This window comes from Mizuhopecten yessoensis, unplaced genomic scaffold, assembly GCF_002113885.1.
Source record: "Mizuhopecten yessoensis strain PY_sf001 unplaced genomic scaffold, ASM211388v2 scaffold8507, whole genome shotgun sequence".
In the NCBI taxonomy this organism is placed as follows: Eukaryota; Metazoa; Mollusca; class Bivalvia; order Pectinida; family Pectinidae; genus Mizuhopecten; species Mizuhopecten yessoensis.
Window position 1 is genome coordinate 1,038,207 of NW_018407582.1, and position 24,372 is coordinate 1,062,578.

The following is a 24,372-nucleotide window of genomic DNA, read 5'->3' on the forward strand; positions in this document are numbered from 1 at the left end:
TGCAATGTCATGTATCTTAGTGTCTGCATTCTGTGACACGTAGCATTTGTGGAAAGGATACAAAGCGAATTTCCATTTTTTTTTTTTATATCTTGGGCTATTCTTCCAACAAAGCTATAATTCAGATATGCATAGACTTTAGATTCTGTCCACGATAGTTGTCTGATTTCGTTTTTAACGTCACCATCTGCAGGAGATAGTACAAATGTAAAACATGTCTATTTCTATTATTGTTAAGTTGGACTCTTTTTAGGTAGAGTAAATATTGATCTGGACGTTATTACTTTTGTAGGTATAAGGTACTTATAAAAAATATATATTTTTAATTACTCGTTGTAACCATAACATGGTAATCCAAATGTGCATTTCCTTACAAAGAACATTCGTTACTACATGTATATATGTGAAACCGTGTACAAAATTGATGAACTTCTTGATGTTTTTATTGTCTTCAATATAAAACATACGATAATTCCACTACATAATGTGCTTAAAACACTGGCAACTGGAATTAAAGTCCCAATATCTTATTGGTTTCATATCGATCGGGCGCTATCGAAAGGAACTGTAATTGGATTCAAGAAAAAGACAACAGCAGAACTGAACACATTACGATATAACACGATATCTACATGTTTTGCAGGTATATTTCACCACAGAAATTTGTCATACTTACGCATTTAATTAATTTTCGAGTTATTAAAAGAACTCTGAATATGATCGAGCAGAGAGTTTGAACATTTTAATAAGTCGTTATTTTTATAAACACTAGTTTAACATACTATTCGCCACCAGGTTATTTAGTGGTGAATACCAATAATTTTGTTAACATCTAGAAAATACTTGTGTTACTATTGTAATTTGTGACTTAAACTTCAAAAAATTGTTATATAAGCTTTAGGGCAAGAACAATCTTGTATCACATTTAAAGTCTTTTGCTGATATTTTATCAGTAAATGGAGTATATACAATATAGCATTTAACATGCGTGTCTTAATTATCCAAAACTATACTTAACATTAATTTCGTTTACCTAACCAACGCTTAAAATCTAGCTATTTATTTGATAAGTATATTTTTGTGTGTTGGGTTAACATATTGCAGCAGAGTGAAATGGCGTCAATTGTTGTTCTGCCTGGATTGTCAAACACATATACGAACTCATTATTGGAAGGTAGACTCCAAATTTTTCTACTAATATCTTGACATTTGCTGTTAGCTTGTATCCGGAAAAGATTTGCAGCGTACGAAGAAATATTGGCAGTCTGAGTCAGCAAGCGACAATAACGATCTACAGCGACAGGTCTTTGCGCTCAGGCAATCTGCATATTGGCGACAACATTGCTGAAGGGATAACCGATAACGTGCACGTTCCCTTATTTGGACTATCTTTTATCGGCTGAAGGACGTGATTATACTGTGGTTATTTTCTAAAAGGTAGATTTGTATGTTATGATTATTCGCTTGAAGGACGGTGATTTGCAGTGGATAGCAAACTCTCATACAATGGTACATGTATAAGCGATACTGCAGTTAATGAAAAAGAATTTATCAATATAATTGTATCTCTATTAATTTTACCTGTGAATAATGTTGGATTTAACACGTCACTAAAATACAATCTCAGAATACTAATACATCGATTAGCACTCCAATATTTATATTACTAGTTGGAGAATTTAGTCCGGTCACTTTCTGCAAGGTTCGAAATCTAAACGTATTGTGACGTCAATTAGTAAGGAAAGATGGCCCTAGTAATGGAGGACAAAGAATCTCTAGAAAAACTTTCCCTGGCTGCTGAGCATGGAAGTACTGAACCGGAAATAAAAAGGTACGTTTCTTGTTTTTATACATTTTTAATGATTAATCATGCACAATAACATCATATATATTCTGTTCTGATTTCTCGTCATTTGTGTGTGTTTTTTATACGACAAATGTGTAAAAAAATAATTTAAAATGCCATGTATAACACACTGATTACAATTTTTTTTTAATCTAAGCTTAAGAAGAGCAATAGGGCCAAAGAGAAAAACAATTATTTCGTGTTTTCGTGTTTATAACTCGAAGTTTCTAGACATTATATTGCAATTTGAGTTATTATTTTTAAAATGCCTGTTGAGATGTTATACTGAATTCTAATTTTGATATAAAATTATCATGTACCTTTTATTGTCCCTTGTCTGGCCCTGTTTCCAATAAAGAACATAACAATATGACCTTAGAATATTTTGTTCTTTTAATTCAAACCAACAACACCTCTCCTAAAACTCACTAGATTGACACCAGGTTCCATATTCTACACATGATGACCAGAAATATTTTGTATTGTTCAACGGGTTTAATTTTCTTTTCATTATTTCCTTCCTCCATGAACCATTACAAACACCATCGTTAAGCTACCTCTTTTGTTCATTTACCATTCTAGTAACATTCATTTATGAAAAAAAAAATGAAAAAAAAATCTTCGAAATGGATACAATGATATTACTTTTTGTCAATCGTTTCAAAAATATTTTCCTTACTAAGTTGTCATCAACTTTCAATGAATTTTATTCATTTAATTTCTTTTTCGTGTTGATCATTGCCATTCCCGCACACCCAACCCTTATTTTAATAGCCCAATGAGTCAGGACAAATTCAAGATTATAAAGAGATGTCGAAAATTGTTTGTCATTTCATTTAAAATTTTGTACATATGAACATGTTAGAATATTTATCTGTAATCTGTGCATTGTCTAAAGGTTTCGGGACTTTCCCATTGTTGTATAATAAAATCTTTTTTATTTCAAATGTTGTCGCGTTCCTTGTCCCAGTAACAATGACCTTTACAAGAAGGTGATTTTAATAACATGAATAATAGCTCCTGGCTTTGACATAGGCTAGTTCCAATTACAATGCACTGTGATTTTCTCCCGTTATAGCTGCAACAACCTTATATATGCAGGGTCATTTCCTGCAACTACTAATTGATTTATTGCATTCACTGCAATCATTGTGGTCATCAATTACATTCTTACGTCTGCATGAGCATGTCATTGTGGACACGACTAGTGTTGCATCTAAATAAAAATCAGGTCGGGTCTAGCAACTATTTATCACAATAAAAATAATGGGTCATGTCAGAGATGAATTCACCTTGGCGACTTGAATAAAATCGATCACACAGAAACATTGGTGTTGGTCATGTAGCCTAGCTATTGTCCTATACGCAATCGGGTGTTAATTGCAATGACGCGTTAAGATTTTGTTAAGTTTTATTGAATGTTTAAACATCACAGAGATGACCTAGCTTCAGGTTATATGTTTTATTGCCAGATATAAAGCAGCATATTTACATGTATGTCAATAATACATTGTATATAGTTAATAAAAATACATCTATATGTCTAATGAAATAAAAGTCTTGTGATTAGTTTTTCTACACGGATTAAGACTTATTTCCAAGTTTTGATATTGACCAAATAAGCGAAAATTTCATACAAATTGTTTGATTTATTTCTATACAAACATCACGGCCAGTACCTGACGACTGAACGACGTAGAACTGTAACCCACGATTCAGTGGCGGACGGCTACTGATCGTAGACGGTCAGACGTCTTTACCTATCCGCCACCGCTACCCTCTCATGCAAATGATTTAAAATGAATACAAAACATTAATTTTGGCATTTAATTTGGAAATGTATATCCAACGCGTCACAAGTGGTCCAATCAGCACGACGTTTCTATTCACATGACTTAACAACGGCAAATTCTATGAATGAGGTAAATACATGTACCTCTACAGAACTGGAATGATAACGTAATTTTAAGCATACTTGCTAAAGCGTAAAAATATGTTCGCCTATCGAGGGAACTTAAAAGAAATACAGCTTTCTTATAAAGCAAGGGTTCTAGCGATAGAACTGATAAAAACGTAAGGCTAGTTTTATGGTCGCTATCGTGAACATATCAAAAGCATGCCCTTTCCTTGTTTGATATGAAGTGAATGTTTTATTACACTAAACATGTGCATTGCTTTCTCATTGTCACCAACTCGGTTCTGGCTTCAAGAAGGTAAATTACTTAGATAAGACCTTTATTTAAACGTGGCAGGTGTCGCTGACAAAGCCAAAAATGTTTACTCTTCTCGAACACCTGGTCTTGATCTTGTTGCACTGATTAATGAGTCTCCATGTAAATCTGTACTTTTACCTATATTTTGCACTAGTTTATCGAGTTTCAGCTACAAAAACGGTTTCTTGACACTTCTGAATTGTCTTTTTTTTTTTTTTTATATATATATATCACATACAGGATAATGGTATATTCAACAGTAACGAAATGTTAGAGCGTTCGTGCTAACAAAATGAGATAGCATTTTATATGAAAGAAGGGTTATAAATGTAGCAATGAAAATTTAGTGATCGAGTTAACATATTCACATCTAATCCATGCAACTGGCCCTTTATTTTCCTCATATGAATGTTAACTGAATTCGAAAAGGTTATGCATAAATTATGAAGACAATGTCATGAGATGTTACGTATTGACTCATAACACAATTAGTATTTCTATTAAACTCTACACTTTCTTGTTCTGTTGTTCAAGCATTAAATACAACTCTAGTTTGAAAAGCATGTTGAAGAAAATTTGAAAGAAACAAAAGCAGCTTTATCTTTATGTGAGCTCGATGTTGGTTGATGTAAGCTCGTTTTTGCTGGTTTCAGTGTCTGACTTTACAATATCGATCCAGGCCTTGCCTGTGTTCCATATTGCAGTAAGCTATGTTCTATATATAGAAGATGTAATAAACCACATGAAACTACATCTATATCATTTCGGTTTTTTTCAGAGGTAATAATTTCATTTCCTGACATATTGATTGGTGGTAAAATGACACTTATTACATGTGTAGACATCTACAACACTATCATAATGCCAAAAATAATTTTATGTCCTTAAAAATGTCTTTTCCTTTGATATTCCTAACTAACAACACATTAGCCTACCAAGGTTCTATCTGTAGCTATGAGTATCATTAGAACAGTAAATGTTCTATCTGTAGCTCTGGGTATCATTTTCATTTCAGAATATTTATTGTTGAGATCTTAGATACAAAGGTATTGGGCAATGAACGCCATCTCCTTACAGTTATAAACAGTTTGCACACATCATATTGAATTGAAGTAATGATAAAACATGTATATTATGCACATGAATAAGCTTTTTCGTATATATAGTTAATGTGGTTACACCAATTAGCCTTGCTGTTGAAAAACAAACCTAGGTGTTTATGATTAGAAACATTAATAGTTGATGATTCATCAAAATATAGGTTAGGATGGAGTGTCTCAGAGTCAACCCGCCTCGAGAAGAGCAGGGCTACAGTTTTATCTGGATTAAAGATAATTCCCCATTTTCTAGCCCAGATTGAAATTTTCCTTAGATCATCATTTAATATATTACATGTAGCACATTCTTGCCTGTCTCCCTCAATGAGACCATATAAGGAGGTATCATCAGCAAATAGTTTGAAGTTTGAGGCCAATTCATCACCAATATCATTAATATATAGTAAAAACAAAAAAGGAGCAAGGACTGAACTTAAAACCTATCTGTGTCATTCTCTGCTCTTACTCTACCAGGGTGTATTTTCTACATATTCGTTTCCTTTTGAAAATGGATAAAACAAACTATCTTGGTGCTGTAACGACAGGGAATGACTCACTACTTTATAAATGTTTATGTATCATTAGTGTCTCTCTGAATCTATTCTCTCTGAATTTGCACTACATTTTTATTTTATTATATATATTATCCATATGCGGTGATATTCACCCGAACCCCGGTCCACCCAACTCCCACATCCACCTAGATTTTATTTCTATTTGTCATATCAATATTTGTTCGTTAAGGAACAAAACTCATATTCTTGATGCTGAATTTTCCGAATACGATATACTTTGCGTCTCTGAAACTCATCTGGATAATTCAATTCCTGATAGTGCTGTATCTTTGGAAAACTTTGGTAATATTTTTAGAAAGGATAGAGGTAATTATGGTTGCGGAGTTCTGATTTATACTAAACATAATATTAATATTAAACGTAGACCTGACCTTGAGACAGATGATCTTGAATTAATATGGACTGAAGTAACTACCCATAATAAACCTATTCTTCTTGGCTGTATATATAGACCCCTTACTATCTCGTTGGCTACTGGGACAGGCTAGATATTAACCTAAATAATATTATTGATCTGCAAAGGGAAGTAGTCCTGGTAGGTGATATAAATCTCAAGACATGTTACATCTAAATCCAAACTCACATCTACATAGAATTTTGTTGAAATATGGGTTAGAAAACAGTTACTGAACCTACCAGGATTACTTCCCAGACCTCAACATCACTTGACACTATACTAACAAACAACGTTAACATTATTAAAAATACATGTACAATAGTACATCCTCCCTCTTGTAGTGATCACTGTCCAGTTAGCGCTGATCTGAAATTTAAAACTTTAAAGAAACATGCATATAAAAAGACTTTATTATACTTCAAAAGCACTGACTTTGACGGGGCAAATGCGTATCTTAAGTCCATTGACTGGAATCTTTTATTACAAGGTGATATTGAAAATATGAACTCTCTTTTAACTGATAAAACCTAACTGCTATCGACCTATTCGTGCCCCATAAAACAGTAACTATAAGACCTAATGATAAAATTTGGATGACTAATGGTATCAGACTCAAAATTAGACATAGAAATCGCCAGCATTCCAAAGCTAAGCTACATAATACTCCATCTTCTTGGGCAAAATTTAGATCTATTCGGAATGAAGTTATATCCTTAGTCGGGGAAGCTAAAGAAAAATATTTATCTAAACTTCAATCTTCTTTAATTGATAAAACCATACCCCCGGGAAATGGGGGCGTATTGCAAAATCGGTTATGAATCTCAAAAACAAAAACGAAAATGAATCTCCATTGATTATCAGCGGCGAACTGAAAATCCACCCCATAGATAAGGCGGAATCTTTTAACGATTATTTTACTTCGATTTCCGTAACTAAAAAGAATGCTGACGATTTACCTCCTGACTGCCACCGACCCCGACATAACATTTCAACAATAGACATAACCGAACAGGACATTTTTGATCAGCTCGATCTACTCAATACTAATAAACCTTCAGGCCCTGATAGTATCCCTCCAAAATTCATAAAAGGGGTTTCCCAATCTCTTTTGAAACCACTCCATCTCTTCAACAAATCTAATTCTACCGGAAAGCTACCAAATAGATGGAAAAATGCTCATGTTACCCCAATTTATAAGGGCAAGGGAGATAAAAGTGATCCATCCAACTATAGACCAATATCTGTTACCCCTATATTTAGCAAGCTATTTGAAAAAAATGTNTAAAATTTGGATGACTAATGGTATCAGACTCAAAATTAGACAAAGAAATCGCCAGCATTCCAAAGCTAAGCTACATAATACTCCATCTTCCTGGGCAAAATTTAGATCTATTCGGAATGAAGTTATATCCTTAGTCCGGGAAGCTAAAGAAAAATATTTATCTAAACTTCAATCTTCTTTAATTGATAAAACCATACCCCCCGGAAAATGGTGGCGTATTGCAAAATCGGTTATGAATCTCAAAAACAAAAACGAAAATGACTCTCCATTGATTATCAACGGCGAACTGAAAATCCACCCCATAGATAAGGCGGAATCTTTTAACGATTATTTCACTTCGATTTCCGTAACTGAAAAGAATGCTGACGATTTACCTCCTGATTGCCCCCGACCCCGACATAGCTTCTCAACAATAGACATAACCGAACAGGACATTCTTGATCAGCTCGATCTACTCAATACTAATAAACCTTCAGGCCCTGATAGTATCCCTCCAAAATTCATAAAAGGGGTTTCCCAATCTCTTGTGAAACCACTCCATCTCTTATTCAACAAATCTCTTTCTACTGGAAAGCTACCAAATAGATGGAAAAATGCTCATGTTACCCCAATTTATAAGGGCAAGGGAGATAAAAGTGATCCATCCAACTATAGACCAATATCTGTTACCCCTATATTTAGCAAGCTATTTGAAAAAAATGTTTTTAAGTATATGTTCAATTACCTCTCAAGATATAACATTATTTCTAAGAATCAGTCAGGCTTTTTACCTAAGGATTCCACAGTGTATCAGCTATTAATTATATACGATGAAATTGTAAAACATTTAGACAAAGGCAAAGAGGCCAGAATGATTTTCTGTGATATTAGCAAAGCCTTTGACAGAGTTTGGCATGACGGTCTAATTTATAAACTAAAAAAATATGGTATATGTAATAATATGTTAGAATGGTTTACATCATACCTTCATGATAGGCAACAGAGAGTGGTCATAGATGGGTATAAGTCTAACTGGAAAACATTACAGGCAGGGGTACCCCAAGGTTCAGTCCTTGGTCCTTTTTTGTTTTTACTATATATTAATGATATTGGTGATGAATTGGCCTCAAACTTCAAACTATTTGCTGATGATACCTCCTTATATGGTCTCATTGAGGGAGACAGGCAAGAATGTGCTAATATATTAAATGATGATCTGAGGAAAATTTCAATCTGGGCTAGAACATGGGGAATTATCTTTAATCCAGATAAAACTGTAGCCCTGCTCTTCTCGAGGCGGGTTGACTCTGAGACACTGCATCCTAACCTATATTTTGATGAATCATCAATTATTAATGTTTCTAATCATAAACACCTAGGTTTGTTTTTCAACAGCAAGGCTAATTGGTCTAACCACATAAACTATATATACGAAAAAGCTTATAAAATAATTAATATACTTAGAATGTTGAAATACAAAATTGATAGAAAATCACTCGAAACTATATATATCACATTTATACGTCCAATTCTAAAATATGCAAATATTATATGGGCAAACTACACGCAGAATGAATGCAGTGTCTTGGAGTCTATCCAACTAGAAGCAGCACGTATTATTTCAGGGTTAAGACGTGGAACAAGTCATGCTATCTTATATAGAGAATCTGGTTTTATAACACTTAATAGAAGAAGACATTTGCATCAAAATATTACTTTGTATAGAATATATAATAGGAAATGTCCCTCTCATGTCTATGATATAATTCAACCGTACATTAATGATAATACTGACAATTATCATCTTCGCCACAATAGAATTTTTGATATTCCTCTACCAAGAACTCTGTTATATAATGCCAGTTTTTTCCCGAAACTGATGTCTGAATGGAATAATCCAACTTGCCTGTATCCCACAATGACATCCATTGGATCTATAAAAAGAGATTTTTTACACTCAGATGAAATGGATTATCAACCCCAATGTACTGATTTTTTTAAAATAAAATGATGATCGAAAATTTATTATCACCTTACGTCAACTTAAAAACTGTGCCAGTAACCTGAATTCAGATCTATTTGAATCTCACCTAATTGATACCCCTGCCTGCTTATGTAGTTCTCCTGTTGAGGATTGTGATCACTTCTTCTACCACTGTACTCTGTATACTAATCAAAGGCAAATTCTTCTGAACTCCATTTCTGCTCTTAATGACATTATTCCATTAAATACTCAGGCTTTTCTTTATGGATGTCGAAGACTCGATATCAATATGAATATAAGTATCTTGGAGATGGTTCAGAGATTCGTTAAAGATACAAGACACTTTAACTAGATTACACTTACTTGTTTAGCACATGACTTTGCTGTATGGAATGATACCAGTACATAATTGTACTATGTGCTGTCCACCAGCATAATTTCAATTGCCATTTTTTGTAAAATCTAGTTTTTGTACAACAATTACCAAAACAAATTAATAATGACATGCAAATATCAATATTCATGTACATAATATACATGTTTTATCATTACTTCAATTTAATATGATGTGTGTAAACTGTTTATACCTGTGAGGTGAGGGCGCTCATAGGCTTTGCCTGTTGCCCAATTCCTTTGTATCTAAGATCTGAACAATAAATATTCTGAAATAAAGATCATGGAATAGACACACCATTTTCAACAAGCGTTGTCTAAGCATAGGAATGTTCTTGATTGAAGTGTTATGCCAATCAATTGATTAATTAACTCGGTTTTCCTTCAGGAAAGACTTCAATCTCCACTGACGACGTTTACCGGTTGTCGTCTGGGCCTCATTTTCAACTGTGAAATTTAAATTCGATGCTTGTTCGCTCTGTTGTTATCGTTAATGATATCATGATCGGTGACACATGTATTACATGATACACTGTCTCTCCCTACTGAACAGAAATGTCTGTACTTTCGGTCTGAAAATGTATCTCACTCGTTACCTCGGTGAATAAACTTGGTGTTTATAAACCGGAAGGTACACATTTGTCTACCGCAGTGTAGTTTATGGTGAAGTTAAGTATATTTATTTATGATACTAATTGACCTTTTAGAGCATTTACGTTTTTTAATAAAACTGTTAAATAAACTTTAACATAAACAAACCTAATTTACACAGTAAACATATTTGTCTTTGGTTTTTATTCTTTTGGTTAATAAGGAAAATGGGATAGAAGGGAGACCGTTTCCCCATCCAGAGGTTTGCAAAGATAAGTGTACTATCTAGGAGGTGATTCTAGTCTGTCTTACCTTGGTAGAAATAGCCGTCCCTTCTCTATCGCACCCTTACGGTTTGGGGAAAACGATCATATTAATCCTTACCACATCAAATTTTGCGTTAATTTTTTAAAAATATATTTCCTTTTATTTTGATGAAATCTGCCCCCCCCCAACCCCCCCCCCCCTTTTCGACTTCTCGATATCTAATTTTGTGCTCGTGTTATTCCGAAATTCACCAGGAGAACAGGACTTGTTTAGTATGCATGAATGGATTAGACATCCCCATCAGCAAGTTACGTTTCTCAACTAAAAAGGACAAGTTTGAATAAACTTATTTGCAAATGACACAATCGATGCATAGAATTACGTTAAAGTTAATCATTAATGAATAAATTAATACTGATAACGTTTTCTCAGCAGCAAAGAACAGCGAGAGGCACGCTGACGGAAAAGATAGAGGAAAAGATAGAAGACGAGTAAAAATATCGGGAAGCTCAATTTTAAGAAAAACTGTTCTAACGATTATGTCTGCTATATTGGTATAAGACTTCTATTAATTTAAACCAACATAACAGTAATATGTAAAATGATTAGAAAAAGCATCATACTCATCCTTCTATAGTTTTGAATTGGAGAGACTATTTCCTAATTAAGAAAAAAAAATCAAGAGAATAGCGACGTGTAATCGAAATCATCCAACAAACAAAGAAATGTTCAACTATGGCAACAAATTAACAAAAGAAATATTTACATGGAGACCATTAACATTACAATGAGAATAAGACCAGGTGTTCCGGTAAGGAAGTCGTCTTCTGCAATATAAACGACACCAGTCAAGTGAATCATTGATACTTCGATAGGTGACAACAAAACCACAAGGCACACTAATGAAATAATTAAAACATTGACCTTTATACCACACAAAAAAATATCATATTTCCCTCTGATTTCATGATGGCCATAAACCTTGTTTATAGTCTTTGTCAACCTGTATCTTTGGACACCCTGTGTTTTAAGTTTGTTTGTCAGCATTAGTCATCAATAGTTACGGGAGTTAAGTTATTCGACGCAAGCCGAATACCGATTCTTAGAGGATGCAGGAATGTTACTATCAAGCACGGGAAAGATAACGATTAGAAAATCGAAACCGTCCCGCTTATCGTACAGCTTGCTTAGAAGTATGCATTCCCTGGTGGTAGGAGGAATCATAACATAGAAAAAGATATTAAGAATGATAAGACATCTCAATTTAGCGAGAATCGGGCGAGCTAAAATAAACAATTTGTGACGAGCTTCATAAATTTCATATGAAATGAAAATGAGTATAAGATCCTGTTTATCACATACATGTAATCAAGATTTGTGTCATTTATTCGTGTAAAACAACAGTATTCATGCCACCTTGAAATGTAAGAAGCCGCCATTTTGACTCCAGTGTGTACGTCTGTGACGTCATGTACTTGTCGTAGGCGTGAAGTCACAATTGAAACATACAGCCAATCACAGGGCTGATAGGTCATATTACATGGGTTAATAAGCAAACAAATATGAAATGGGTAAATTCACTGGATAACGCAGAACATCATGTGATAAAAAATAAAACACTCTTGAGTTGTATATCAGTTATAATATCCTACTCAATCCTTATAATGTTATATATGCACATGTTTGTTCCACCTTCTTTTTGTAAATATAGTTGTGCGAATATTAATGATTTAAAATTGAACTGAAATTATAATATATATTTGTCTTTATTATACTTTCGAGATAAATTTTGCCCTATATAAACATCAATACAAGTATGCTTATTTACTTTGGCGTTTCAAATTCTGTAATATAGGTGTCAAAGAGTCATTGAATATTGACATGCTGCAAGGTGAAACAGACTAGTAATGACATTGGACTTCCGGTGATGTTTTTATTCTTCCTACAGGTATAGCTCATCCGTGTACCAGGTCGCATTTAGTCTCGTGGTGATCGTTATTGTCTAAAGTGGTGCATGTTTGGCGCTCAAGGCGTCAATTAAACCAAAGTAGACTAAATAGTGCAAGATAGCTCTATGTTTTTGATAAACACTTATACAGAAATGGAAAGGAAATTCCGAAAGCTGACCTCTTTTGCTGCGTGATCTTGTTTACTTAGAGATTCATAATCAGTAATATAATTACCAAATGGCGTCCTTTAATATCGCCAAGTCAAGGTCTCACCACCGGAGAAACATCTTGACGGAGAGAACTTACTTCCCTTCGGTGCTTATAGCCATCATAACATTGTGTACCATACCACCACGAGAAGTTCGGAGAACTGGCGAGCGTCAGCATCAATATAGAAAATTAAGGTCAACCGTGACATCGACCTCATGAGGTGTTTAACCTTAATGGCTTGTGTCAAATGTCAATTTGGTTTTCAGTAGGGGCAAAGTTAAAATGTACATTGTACCATTTTGGGTATATATATATTTTTTAAAGTCTCATTCTCTTTGATGTCTAGGATCTAAATATTTGACGAATGTTAAATGTATATCACAATGGCGTCATAATAATAAAAAAACATTGACAACCAACACACAGAATTGTAACAGCAACGTTATTTTGTTTAAAATTATTAAACACGTTGAAAGTAAAAATAAATGTTTTCGAATGTTACATTTAATTTAATAACTTTTAATGTTCACCTGCTAAGTAATATTTACTCGTAAAATGTATTGTATTTCAAATATGATCTTCTGGTCGTTAATACTTCATTTTAATGTTAAGGGGTTGCATTTAAATGTTGGTAAAAGAAATCGTTGTTAATTTTGTATACCCATTTAAATTAACAACCTGTGGAACTTTTAAGTGCTTCAACGAGAGCTCATACACCTTAGGTCTATACAGCTTACAAATAAAAGCCCTTTCGGCATCAGTTCGAAGAAGAATGTGAGGGAGGAAATTGTGCGTTTTCATGAAAGACGTTTCGTTGTCTAGTCCTACCAGTGCCTTGGACGAACTATTGGAGTGATTCACGCCTGTCTTAAATAACACGCCACGACTCGGTGACTATGAGTCACGACACTGGCGCTTTTAAAGTACATATTTGTATGTATGTGATGATATTGGATATGTCACTGACCTAACACACAAAGTCATTAATGTCACATTACATGAGATTACGAAACCGCGTGAAGCTCTTAATTATCCCACATACCGCCTGTGTTAGTAATTCACACAATTCGAAACCAAGCCGGCCCAAATGTGTTATGTTCATGTCCACGTCAATAACTTGTCTTGTACAACATTAAAAGGGTAAGACCGCTGACAAAGCCTGATTTGTTATATAATCGTGTTTTTTTAAGAAGTTGAAAGGTCAATTGGACAAGGGAGGCAATCTATCAGATAATGGAGAATACTCTCCCTTGGCTAGTTCTTTAATGGTGTGTGTTCTACAANTATTATATTAGCGTGTCCGTCTTGAATGTTCGTTGCAAATGAAACATATCGGCTTAAAAAAAATCTGGGGAGAACCCTGAAAATACACATTTCTTTCCTTCTTTTTTCATTTTTATTTTATCTTATCTTTATTATGAGGTGTAGGATACGCAAGCACATTATCGTACATGTACATTTTGGTATCCAAGGGTTTGGAATCGGAAGTTCCATCCCAGTTGCCATATCGGCCCTCCCAGAAGTGTGCGTTTCAGACCCTGTACTACTATTATTCTTAAATTATGCTATATTAATATAGAAATCATATCTAAAAGAAACATGCATTACCTTTTTTTATTTATTTGTTTCAGAAAAGTGATTTGCAATTACAATTTAATAAACCCGAAAAAAGGGGAAAATGTGCTTCTTGTTGACGTTTAGGTTTTAAAACCACAAGCGTAGGAAATAATTAGCTCGCACGCGACTCATGAGGTGATCCGTGAGATACGGTTTAGGGAATTTTCAATTTATAGGAACATCAATGAGTTCCCAGAACAATAATCGGTTTCTGATTTTGGTTTACATTTCTTGCCACATTGTTTTGACTTCTCTGGTCGACATGCAGCTAGTAAACATGTTTTCGTCTTAGTTTCAATATCGAGATCATGTTTCATGAAAGCTGAATTTATTAGTTTTGTATTTAAATTTGAAGAACTCAGAAGATCTTTGATCAATTTTGAACATCCTTGAACAAATCTGAAAACTATTCTCTGTCAGAGAACTTATTTCTTCCACTGTAAGTACTGTATCACCATACCACAAACTAATATCAAAGACTTCCTGTGTTCCCTTCTTATATGAGATATTTATTTTTCGACAAAAAAAAAAAAAAAAAAAAAATAGCAAACAGCGATCTAAATATAGAGCTATGAACTATTTTGGAGCATATTTTTGTGAAAAACATAACAAGATCAAGATAAATATGCGGAAGATGTAATCGGGAGAATAATAATAGTTCTGTGTTGACAATGCCTTTACTTATTTCGGCGGCAAGATTTTTCAGCAATCTATGCATTCAAAAGGAACAGATTGTCATTATATTGGCCGATTTTTTGTTGTTTTCAAATGAGGCTATGTTCAAAGATGAGCTTTTCAGGACGTGTCACAAAGACTATGCCAAGTCCTTCAATTTTGATTCAAAGATACAGATGGTACGCTGTTTTTAATAAACAAGACAGTTATTGCCGACGTCGATTGCATGTATCCACCTGAACTTAAAGTAAAGAATCCTACACACTCCTCTATCAGCCACTTACCTCAATCTTTTCTAACAATTCTACGTTCACAGTCAGCTGACTACGAAGAGGTTTTTTCTTCACATTTTGGTATTTCTGTGTTGTTTGTCTTAAGAGATGCTAAGCAGTGTTATTATATTATTATATATATGTGTTATGTAATATGTCTTAATAGTATTGTTATTCTGTATATTTTTCAATTTCAGTTCTCGCGAGAGGTTGTCAGAAATGATGAAGAGTAACCTTATTCAATATGGTATAATATCATTGGTGGTTCTCGACAGTGTCATCGTCATCCTCGAGTTCCTCATCGACCTTGAAATGATACATAGTAAGAGTTCTTGTTCTGAAAATGATGTGTACCGTGTACCCGCATGGACAATGATACCCCAGTTGTGTCATGCGATGTGTAAAAATGCCGAAAAGAAAGCAATTATTCAATTCACGATTGAAGAAAACACAAAATCTTCATTATTCCATTATAAATCCTTTTTGCACGAAAATCTCATTAATCGCGTACTAAGTACCAATAACTTGCACCTTATATGATGAACTACTGTTATTTGTATATATTTCTTATTTTGTTGAATGTCGTGTTGTTTTTCCCGGTTGGTAATGGATTGAATACGTGGTTGCTTGTATGTTTGACAATATTCTTGCACGGCCTTTTTCTATGTTCTGTCCCGGCATTACATAATTTTTATATGTACTGAACTTTACCGTGCAAGAGTAGGTCGATTTATGTCTCTATCCTTAAAATACTTTAACTTACAATCACCAAATTTGCTTCTTCTTCTTCTTGGTATAATAGTTGGCATATAGTTGTATATAGAAACCGGATGGGAAAACTTATGTTAAGTGAAAGAAGGAAAAAACATAAATTGACACAATTTTTAAAATGTTTCATCGTCTCACTCCTAATTATCTTTCCAAGCTTGTACCTCCTAGCATGTCTGAAAAAGTGCATAAAAAACTGAGTCTGGTATACAAATTGTACAGAGATATACTTGTTGCCACTGATGTTCTCGAGTTCTGCAAATTTGCACTGATAGGATTCCATACTGCTTCAGGAAAACATATTTACATGTCTTCAGTGACAGTAATTGTTTTAGGGAAGTAGATTTATATCTATTTTTTGTAATGGTTATGTTGTATGCGTAATGCCTTGTAAAATCAATGGCATTTATTCATTTTTATTATGGATAGCGCAGTAATGGTAGCTTTTGCTGACAAAACTAAATGCGTTGGCGATTCAAAACAGAAGGTCAATGTTATCACAACATTGGCGATGCAACGTGATTTTGTCGCTCAAATGTTTCCTGGTAGAGGATTGCAGGCCTGTTCGTGAGGTCATCTACATAGAAATAATATTATGATCGACAACATGAAATAGTATTTACAACGTAAAATTGCTGTTTTTCATTATATCTGTAAATTCTTCATTTTCGGAAATTCCTCGAAATCAATTTATCTTAGTGGTGTTCCTGGAACGCAATGGCATAAAGCAGAATATATACCCTATTATGTGGTTGAATGAAACATCTGTTTAAAAACAGACAAATCAGAATCCTCATTTTTATTTAATTGTATAACAAACGTGTAAAGTGTCCTATTTCATCTTAAGAAAATGACTAAGGCACGTAATAACTCGACTCAATATCGCGTGCATCTCATAAAGAAAATGCCCCTTTTATACTTCACATGAGTAAGGAATTACGTGTGTTTGTATAATCTTAATAGATTTTCCGTTCCTTTTGGATCAGTTTTCCCTTCGACTCATTGTAAGGCCGCAATTAAAGTAAGCTGAGAATAAACTATCGGTGTGGTATTCTGGTTTCTTACCTCATCAGTAAAATCTCCTTTTGTCATCCGATGATGCATGGTATGCGATATACTATATCAATAATGGTCATCAGGCAGATCATGTCCTACGTGTAACATAGGTAGCCCCAGTGAAAGACCGGGCAACGATTTATGCTAAATATATTCTTGGTTGTCAAGGAACTATGGAACATGTCAGACCTAACACTCTCGTCACCAAGGAACTATAGAACAGGTCAGACCTAACACTCTCCTCACCAAGGAACTATAGAACAGGTCAGACCTAACACTCTCGTCACTATATTTTGTTTCTATTTTAACACAGACAAAAATCAGTTTGTGAAATGAAAGTGCTTGACAGAGATTCGGTTTGAGGTAGTAAATCACATATGCTATAATGGTATCCTATTACATGTATAATATAATACGTTATATTGTTTGATCTTTGATTTGTATACCAAAATAAGAATGATGAATATCAATTACAAGCATAATTATGATCCGATTAAAATCATATATTTCTTTTCTTATTTTCATCGGCTTAACTTCGTGCAAGTTCGTGGAAAGAAAAAGCCTGCTTTACGCCAATTCATGGCATACATGTAACAGCAGACTAATGTGGGGCCAACCTGCAGAATCGGGGATTTTTTCGGTGTGGTCTGCTTAGACAATGAAGCGACCAAAGTTGATCTGCTGTACCATTGCAATACCTTGGATCTCCTTCTTTCGTGGGCGGTTCTTAGAGCACCTGTCTTCGTTTGGCCTTTACTGTTGCAAGGACGTTAAACCCAAAACAAACAGACATATCGATTGACAATGTATGACCAATTTGTACCGATCTTACCAATTTATTAGTTCATTAATCATTTTATCAGACATTCTAAACCGGCATATAAATTATTTAGACATGCTACAATGTAAGTTCATATATTCGCTACACAGTGTCTTAAATATTATACAATTACATCGTATTCATTTTAGTATTGTAGTTAATATATATATATATATATGTCCTTTTTTGCAGTTCCCGAGAACGATGTCAGTAGCTCGCACACTTCCATGCTAAACAGCAGTCTGAATCACACCGTGGGACAGTATACAGAACTGATGACCACGTCTCACCCTATAGGAGCGGACCACTCTGTTACTCATCTGGAATCAGACCATAGGTCTCACGGAGCGGTAGTTAGTCAGGACAACCATGTAGAAACAGAACATAATGTGACGTATATCAGTCATAATCATACGTCATCAGCGCACGCTCATCACCATACCAACAAGGAACTTGCTGAACACATCCTTCATTATGCTAGTCTTACGATACTCTCAATATTTGTCGTCGAGGTACGTATCTGGCATATATTGAAAATTAACTTCTCATTTTACATATAAAACTATCTTTATACTTACCAATCGTATGCAATTTAACACGAAAGCCATTATTTCTAACATATTGCAAAACGTCACTCTTCTTGTCCGAATCTGAAAATTAAAAATTTTGTCCATCCAACAATTTAGAACGTACCATATTTTTCAATTTTTTTTTTATCATGGGGGATTATTACGATTGTATGATAAATTTATGAAAACTATCTGTACCACCAACCCAATAAGTAGAAATATTTAAGTAAGCCGTAATACTTTTTCAGAGTGCAATATTTTCTTTTAGCTTCCAACTTTATTACAGCTGGTAAATTCTTCAGAATCTTAAAGGACTTCAGAATAGAAGGATAATTAAAATAGAGAAGTTATTTGTGATAGAAGGCTGAGATTATGGTCAGCTCAAAGTTCATCATTACTTTAATCCCTATATACACGTATAATGGTGGCATTCTGTATCATTGAAAGATGTGTAAGTTATTCCGAATCGTTTTTATAAAGATGTGAATACAAAGGGGCATAACGGTTACATAGTTTTTGGTAGTATAGTGTTTATGTAGTGTCTCAATTTAACCTTGAATCGGAAGGACATTAACAATATACATCAATAAATGTGTAGGGGTGCATTTCAAACCAAATCATATTAGCAAATAATTCAGGCAATCAGTTAAAAATACAACGTATACAATAAAATGTTAACATAGTTTTATTATCTATCAATATTAATATATAAATATTCCGATTCTCGCTATGAGGATGTGACCGTACTTGAATTCAACCTAGAGTTGGTAGCGGATATAGTAGAAGGGGAAATAAATACTGCATTTAAGTAATCTGCATGATAATAGACGTATGCATCATGTCCTAACCCCTAGATAATTGGAAAAGATTTTTGAGTGTACCTCGTATTGTGCAGTAAAATGTGTACCCTTCCAACTTAGCTAGTTTCAAATGCAGATTTTTGCAATTATGACCTTGTGTTTACGATCATTCCGTTTCATATTATCGGATCAAAATTCAGTTTCGATTTTATTCATAAGTGTTTACGCTGTGGTATTGTGTTAACTTCCATTTTCTTCCTGCAGGTGGTAGCCAAAATATATGCTGAGGGAACACATCTACTAAAGCATAAGGCAGAGGTAGGAAAGCTGAACTTACGAGGATATACTTTCCATTTGTTCCTTGCATCAGTCACATTATTCTCAATATTGCTAATGAATGCTGTAGGTTTGTCGTGAAATATATCTGATTTAAACCATTTTGCAACTACACATAACTTACATTTGATCTAGAATTTCATCAACATGATTGAGAGCCCATTAAGGCACGGACGTCTAGTGGTAGGACGCCGGGCTCGTGACCGAAGGGTTGTGGGTTTGAGTCACGTCACGGCACCGTGTTGTATCTTTCGCCAAGATACGTTACTCCGCTTGTTCCAGTCTACTCAGCTGTAAATGAGTACAGGGTTGGGCAGTGCTAGAATTGCTGAATGCTAGCCTTGAGCGCCGAAATGGCAGCACCGGCTGTATGTCTCCCAGGGAATTGAGAACGATATTGGCTGGTTGCGAAGGCCCTATCACCACAGCTTATAAATTGCTTAGTAAACTGCTTTAAGACGACCTACGAACTAGGTTGTGATAAAGCGGTATATACGAACTTCGAATTATTATTACTATTATTATTAAGTTAATTGTGGTTTTTGTTTTGCAGGTGTTTGACGCCATAGTTGTTTTGGTTTCCTTCACTTTGGATATTATATTCATATTTGTAAACGTTACTGATGCAGCAAAGGATGCTGCTGGCCTCATGGTAATACTGCGGCTGTGGAGAATCACCAGGATCATCAATGGTAATCTACTCTAAATAATCATCAGATATACAATACAATTTCGTTGTACTGCCACTATTTGTCCAGAACAAAATGAAAGTGGTTGGCAATAAATTGAGGGACACATATCATGAAATTCTTAAGAAAAGAGAAAAAGGGACCGTGGAAAATAAAGGAAATACGCGAGATGGCAAACCAAACGAATGGCATTATATCGAAGTTTTACTAAAACAATTATTTTAAAAAGGAAGATACGCTGAGATAATAGGAGTTACCGTATTCACACACGTTAATGCATATAATATATATAGGATTTATCCACTAACTACTTTAGCATTCTTCACCCCTGACGATTTGGAAAATCTGTTTGGAGCTGGATTTTTTTTCTTTTTGATTAACCACTTATGGATAACAACCTGGAAATGTCATCGTTAGTCAATCTTTGAATTGTGACGTCACCTAAGAAAGCTTTGCGCCATCATCTTCAATTTTGATTTGTGATTGATTGCATCAGTTTTCCCGTTTAGAGACAGAAATCATGCATTTACAAGGAACACATATTTTACGATATAATGTGAACGTTATGGAGGAAAAGTCCCAAAATTGATCTATTTTCATGTTTATCTATCTTTCGATAGTTATAAATTGTAAAATACGCTCAGTTAACCTCGTTTAACATTGTTATTGGGTCGAGTTAGATACGCACTGAAACAACCCACCGATAGTTGGGGAACCGCCATGTTCTGCATCTACTTCGAATCACCCGTATCATCACGAACAAAAAGTATTAAGTTTTTTTACAATATTTTTCATTGCAACGAAAGTAGTCAGTGTTTAAATTCAACATTATGTCGCTCATTAAGACATCTTAATTCATTGAATATTAAAAAAAAATTTGTGTGTGCCACTTTTCCTCAAAATGCAATTGAAATAAATATTTATTGGAAGAACTTACATTATTATCAGAAATATAAGGCACATTTGTCTCGGACAAAGATAATGTCTTTAAACTGGTCGTGCCTAAGTAGTGTTCTAGATACCCTAGTTCGAAAAGAAATACGTGTTGTAATATGTTTTATCAATCGTTCATGCTCCTGTGATATCATTTTAATTTATTAAAAATAAAACGGATGTTTAACACATAAATCTAGTTAGGAGAACCTACACATATGTCATCCTTTTTGTCGTTTATCGCTAGTAAGCATATCCCTGACTATACGTAATAACTTAGAACAAATATTTTGGATATATCTAAAAGTGTATAATGTCTATTGTCATTGCCAATATGTAGATACCATCCCTGCCCGGAAAAGATATACAAATTATGTTACAATAGATATACAATCGAAACATTTTGTAACAGCATAACTCGTGGTTGGTCAGAAGGTACAATGAGTATGCAGTCGGGTGGCGTAGTACGTAGCGCACTCGTCTTTCATTTAGACAGCCATGGTTTCATTCCCCAGTAGGACGTAAAAAGGTGCCGTGCAGCCTGTCCGACAACGTAGTTTTTCTCCGGGGACTCTGTGTTCTTCCCACATTAAGACCCCATACCTCTATCGAACAGGCCAACACGAGTGATTGATATGATTTTAAACAACTTATTTCACGATTGTTGTGACAAATATCAAGTTTAATTTGTCACTCGTGATTCAACAGTAAAACGGTTGTTTAATTGTTATTGATGTTTTATTTTTATTTTAAGGAGTAATAATTTCGGTCAAAATGGACGCAGATAAGAAAATTGAAGAACAGAAAGTAGCACGTAGCAGAGCAGAAGAGGAAGTAGAAAAACTCAAAAACCAAGTTTCTTCCTTAGAGGTAAACAAATAATTTATCATTTGAAACTGGAAACGCAACAACTTAATACGTGATGAATGTAAATGATGTATGTCTGTTCATGTCTTTCAAATCCCCATTTTGGGCACGTCCTTGAACGACCCTAGCTGTTGATAGGACGTCAAACCCTATGCAACAACCCATTGCGGACTGACAATGCAAAGCAAACTACGAACGACTATTTCTAAAACATAAATCCTTCACCGAGACGCCACTTGGTAAAGGTTTATCACGGCTATATTTGTCGATCAACAACAATTGTGTTGGTTATCAATCAGTTGGATATAAAACGCCCCAAGCGTTATGTGTATTTGCAGTAATGATGCGTCCACCTTCATCTTAGAGGATGAGTATTGGTGTAAGAAATAAGGATATGGAAAGCCTGCCGAAAGGTTATTACATGTACCTGTACATTGTAACTTACATTTTAACATAAATATGGACGCTCCGAATATGACCGCTGATTATATGTTGAGTTTTGCCGGTACCAGGAATATCATTATATTTCTTATACCACTGTAAAGCTGAACATGCTAAGAAACAATCTTCGACTACAGAAGAAATATACTGTTTAATTTTACATGAATTAAGTCTTTTTGAAATTCCAATAACAGATAATAAACCAAATTTTGTATAACAGAAAAAATGAATAAAAAGCATCATGACATAGTTGGCACCAGAGTTAATCATTATACGTATTTTAATATTTCCCTAACCAGATATCTGAGAAAATGTAGTATTCTTCTAAATCTACATATGATTAACCATATTACAAAAGGTTTATTGATATCTTACCTCATCAGAATTGCCAATAGAGTTTGATAAGCAGTTGTGACTCCCGAGTTTTAAAGGACACGTCTGCTTAACTTATGTTTTTACTTTCCAAAATTTCAGGGACAATCTATTAGCTTCTGGAAGGTTTAATGACAAGGGTAGTCCTGGTCATGTACTGTAGCTTACACGTACAAATTCGGGGAGTCAAATCAAATGAAATCGCAATTGTAATTTAAAAACAGACGAATTTGTCTATTCTTAAAATATCATTGACAAAAACGTCAAAAAAGAGCGTAAAACGTGATAACCCAATGATTTTATTCAAGGGAAATAACTCTTACACAAATTTCAACTAAAATTGTCAAAGGAGAATTTCATTTATTCTTATTTTTCTATGTTATTAGGCAGAACTTGAAAGGCTACAAGAACACCTGAGACTGATAGAAGAAGGTAAAGCTTGTCCGGATTTAGATGAAAGTGTAAAGGAGTAGCAGACATTTATCAAATAGATAAATCAGCTTGTATTGCAATGTATTGAGGAATAGCATATCAAGTTCCAGTGAGGATTCGAAATTCGCGTGTTTTTATGGAGATTATATTTTGACGTACGTACATATGTACTAAGAACATAGAATTTCAGCGAGGGAAAAATCTTATTGGAGATTTTAGGTTGTATCAATTAAGATATGAAGCTTCATAAATGAGTATTACGAAATACAAAAGCCAAGGACAGGAATGCGGAAAAAAACCCAAATGAGCATAGTAAAGTCTTGGTTGTGTTGGTCTATATTCAGTGATTTTAAACGTGATCTTACTTTTATTGAAGAGCATATAACATAACGGTTTTGTGAGTTCAACTTAGTCCTGTAGTATATGTAGTTATGTAAAATGTGAAGTAGGAAATTGGCAAGAACACATCATATGAATATTACGGCTGTTTCTACCTTCGTACACACATTGGTCTATCTAAAAATACTATATTTTCTATATTAATCTCCGTAAATTACTAGGTGGATGCATGCTCGGTATAACATATGCTCTTACAAAACTGGTATATGCTATACATTTGATCTTATCTAGCATTATTGATAATTCGAACTTTCTGTTTATTCTCCAACTCCTTCTCTTAAATAGTAATGATGTACATCAAAATCTAGGACCTGATGATCTCCACAAAGACTATTCTATTTTCCACCTTAATATTCGCAGTCTTAGAAATAAGTTATCTTACCCAGAACAGGTAGCGTCGGACTTTGATGTTGTCTGTATTACGGAGACCCATCTTGAAATAGCCATAGCAGACGATGACGTACTCCTAGATGGTTATGATATGTACCGGAAAGTCCGTGAAACACCGGGTGGGGGGATAAATGTTTACACTTCCAGCCTCAT

General features: G+C 34.4%; 1 protein-coding gene across 1 annotated transcript; it reads left to right on the top strand.

Moving 5' to 3' along the window:
* Positions 1-1,303: 1,303 nt before the first annotated feature.
* LOC110456083 lies at positions 1,304-23,620 on the top strand. Its single transcript, XM_021506621.1, has 7 exons — positions 1,304-1,831; positions 15,545-15,669; positions 18,184-18,503; positions 19,625-19,678; positions 20,250-20,388; positions 22,073-22,188; positions 23,385-23,620. Exons 1-7 carry the CDS (start codon positions 1,746-1,748, stop codon positions 23,469-23,471), a joined length of 927 nt encoding a protein of 308 aa, XP_021362296.1. The 5' UTR covers positions 1,304-1,745; the 3' UTR covers positions 23,472-23,620.
* Positions 23,621-24,372: the final 752 nt, after the last annotated feature.

Excerpts from the sequence above, each read along its gene's own strand:
- LOC110456083 (XM_021506621.1), top strand. The coding sequence starts at position 1,746 with ATGGCCCTAGTAATGGAGGACAAAGAATCTCTAGAAAAACTTTCCCTG. Across the intron at positions 1,832-15,544 it reads ACTGAACCGGAAATAAAAAG|TTCTCGCGAGAGGTTGTCAG; the intron begins GTACGTTTCTTG and ends TTTCAATTTCAG. Across the intron at positions 15,670-18,183 it reads CGACCTTGAAATGATACATA|TTCCCGAGAACGATGTCAGT; the intron begins GTAAGAGTTCTT and ends CCTTTTTTGCAG.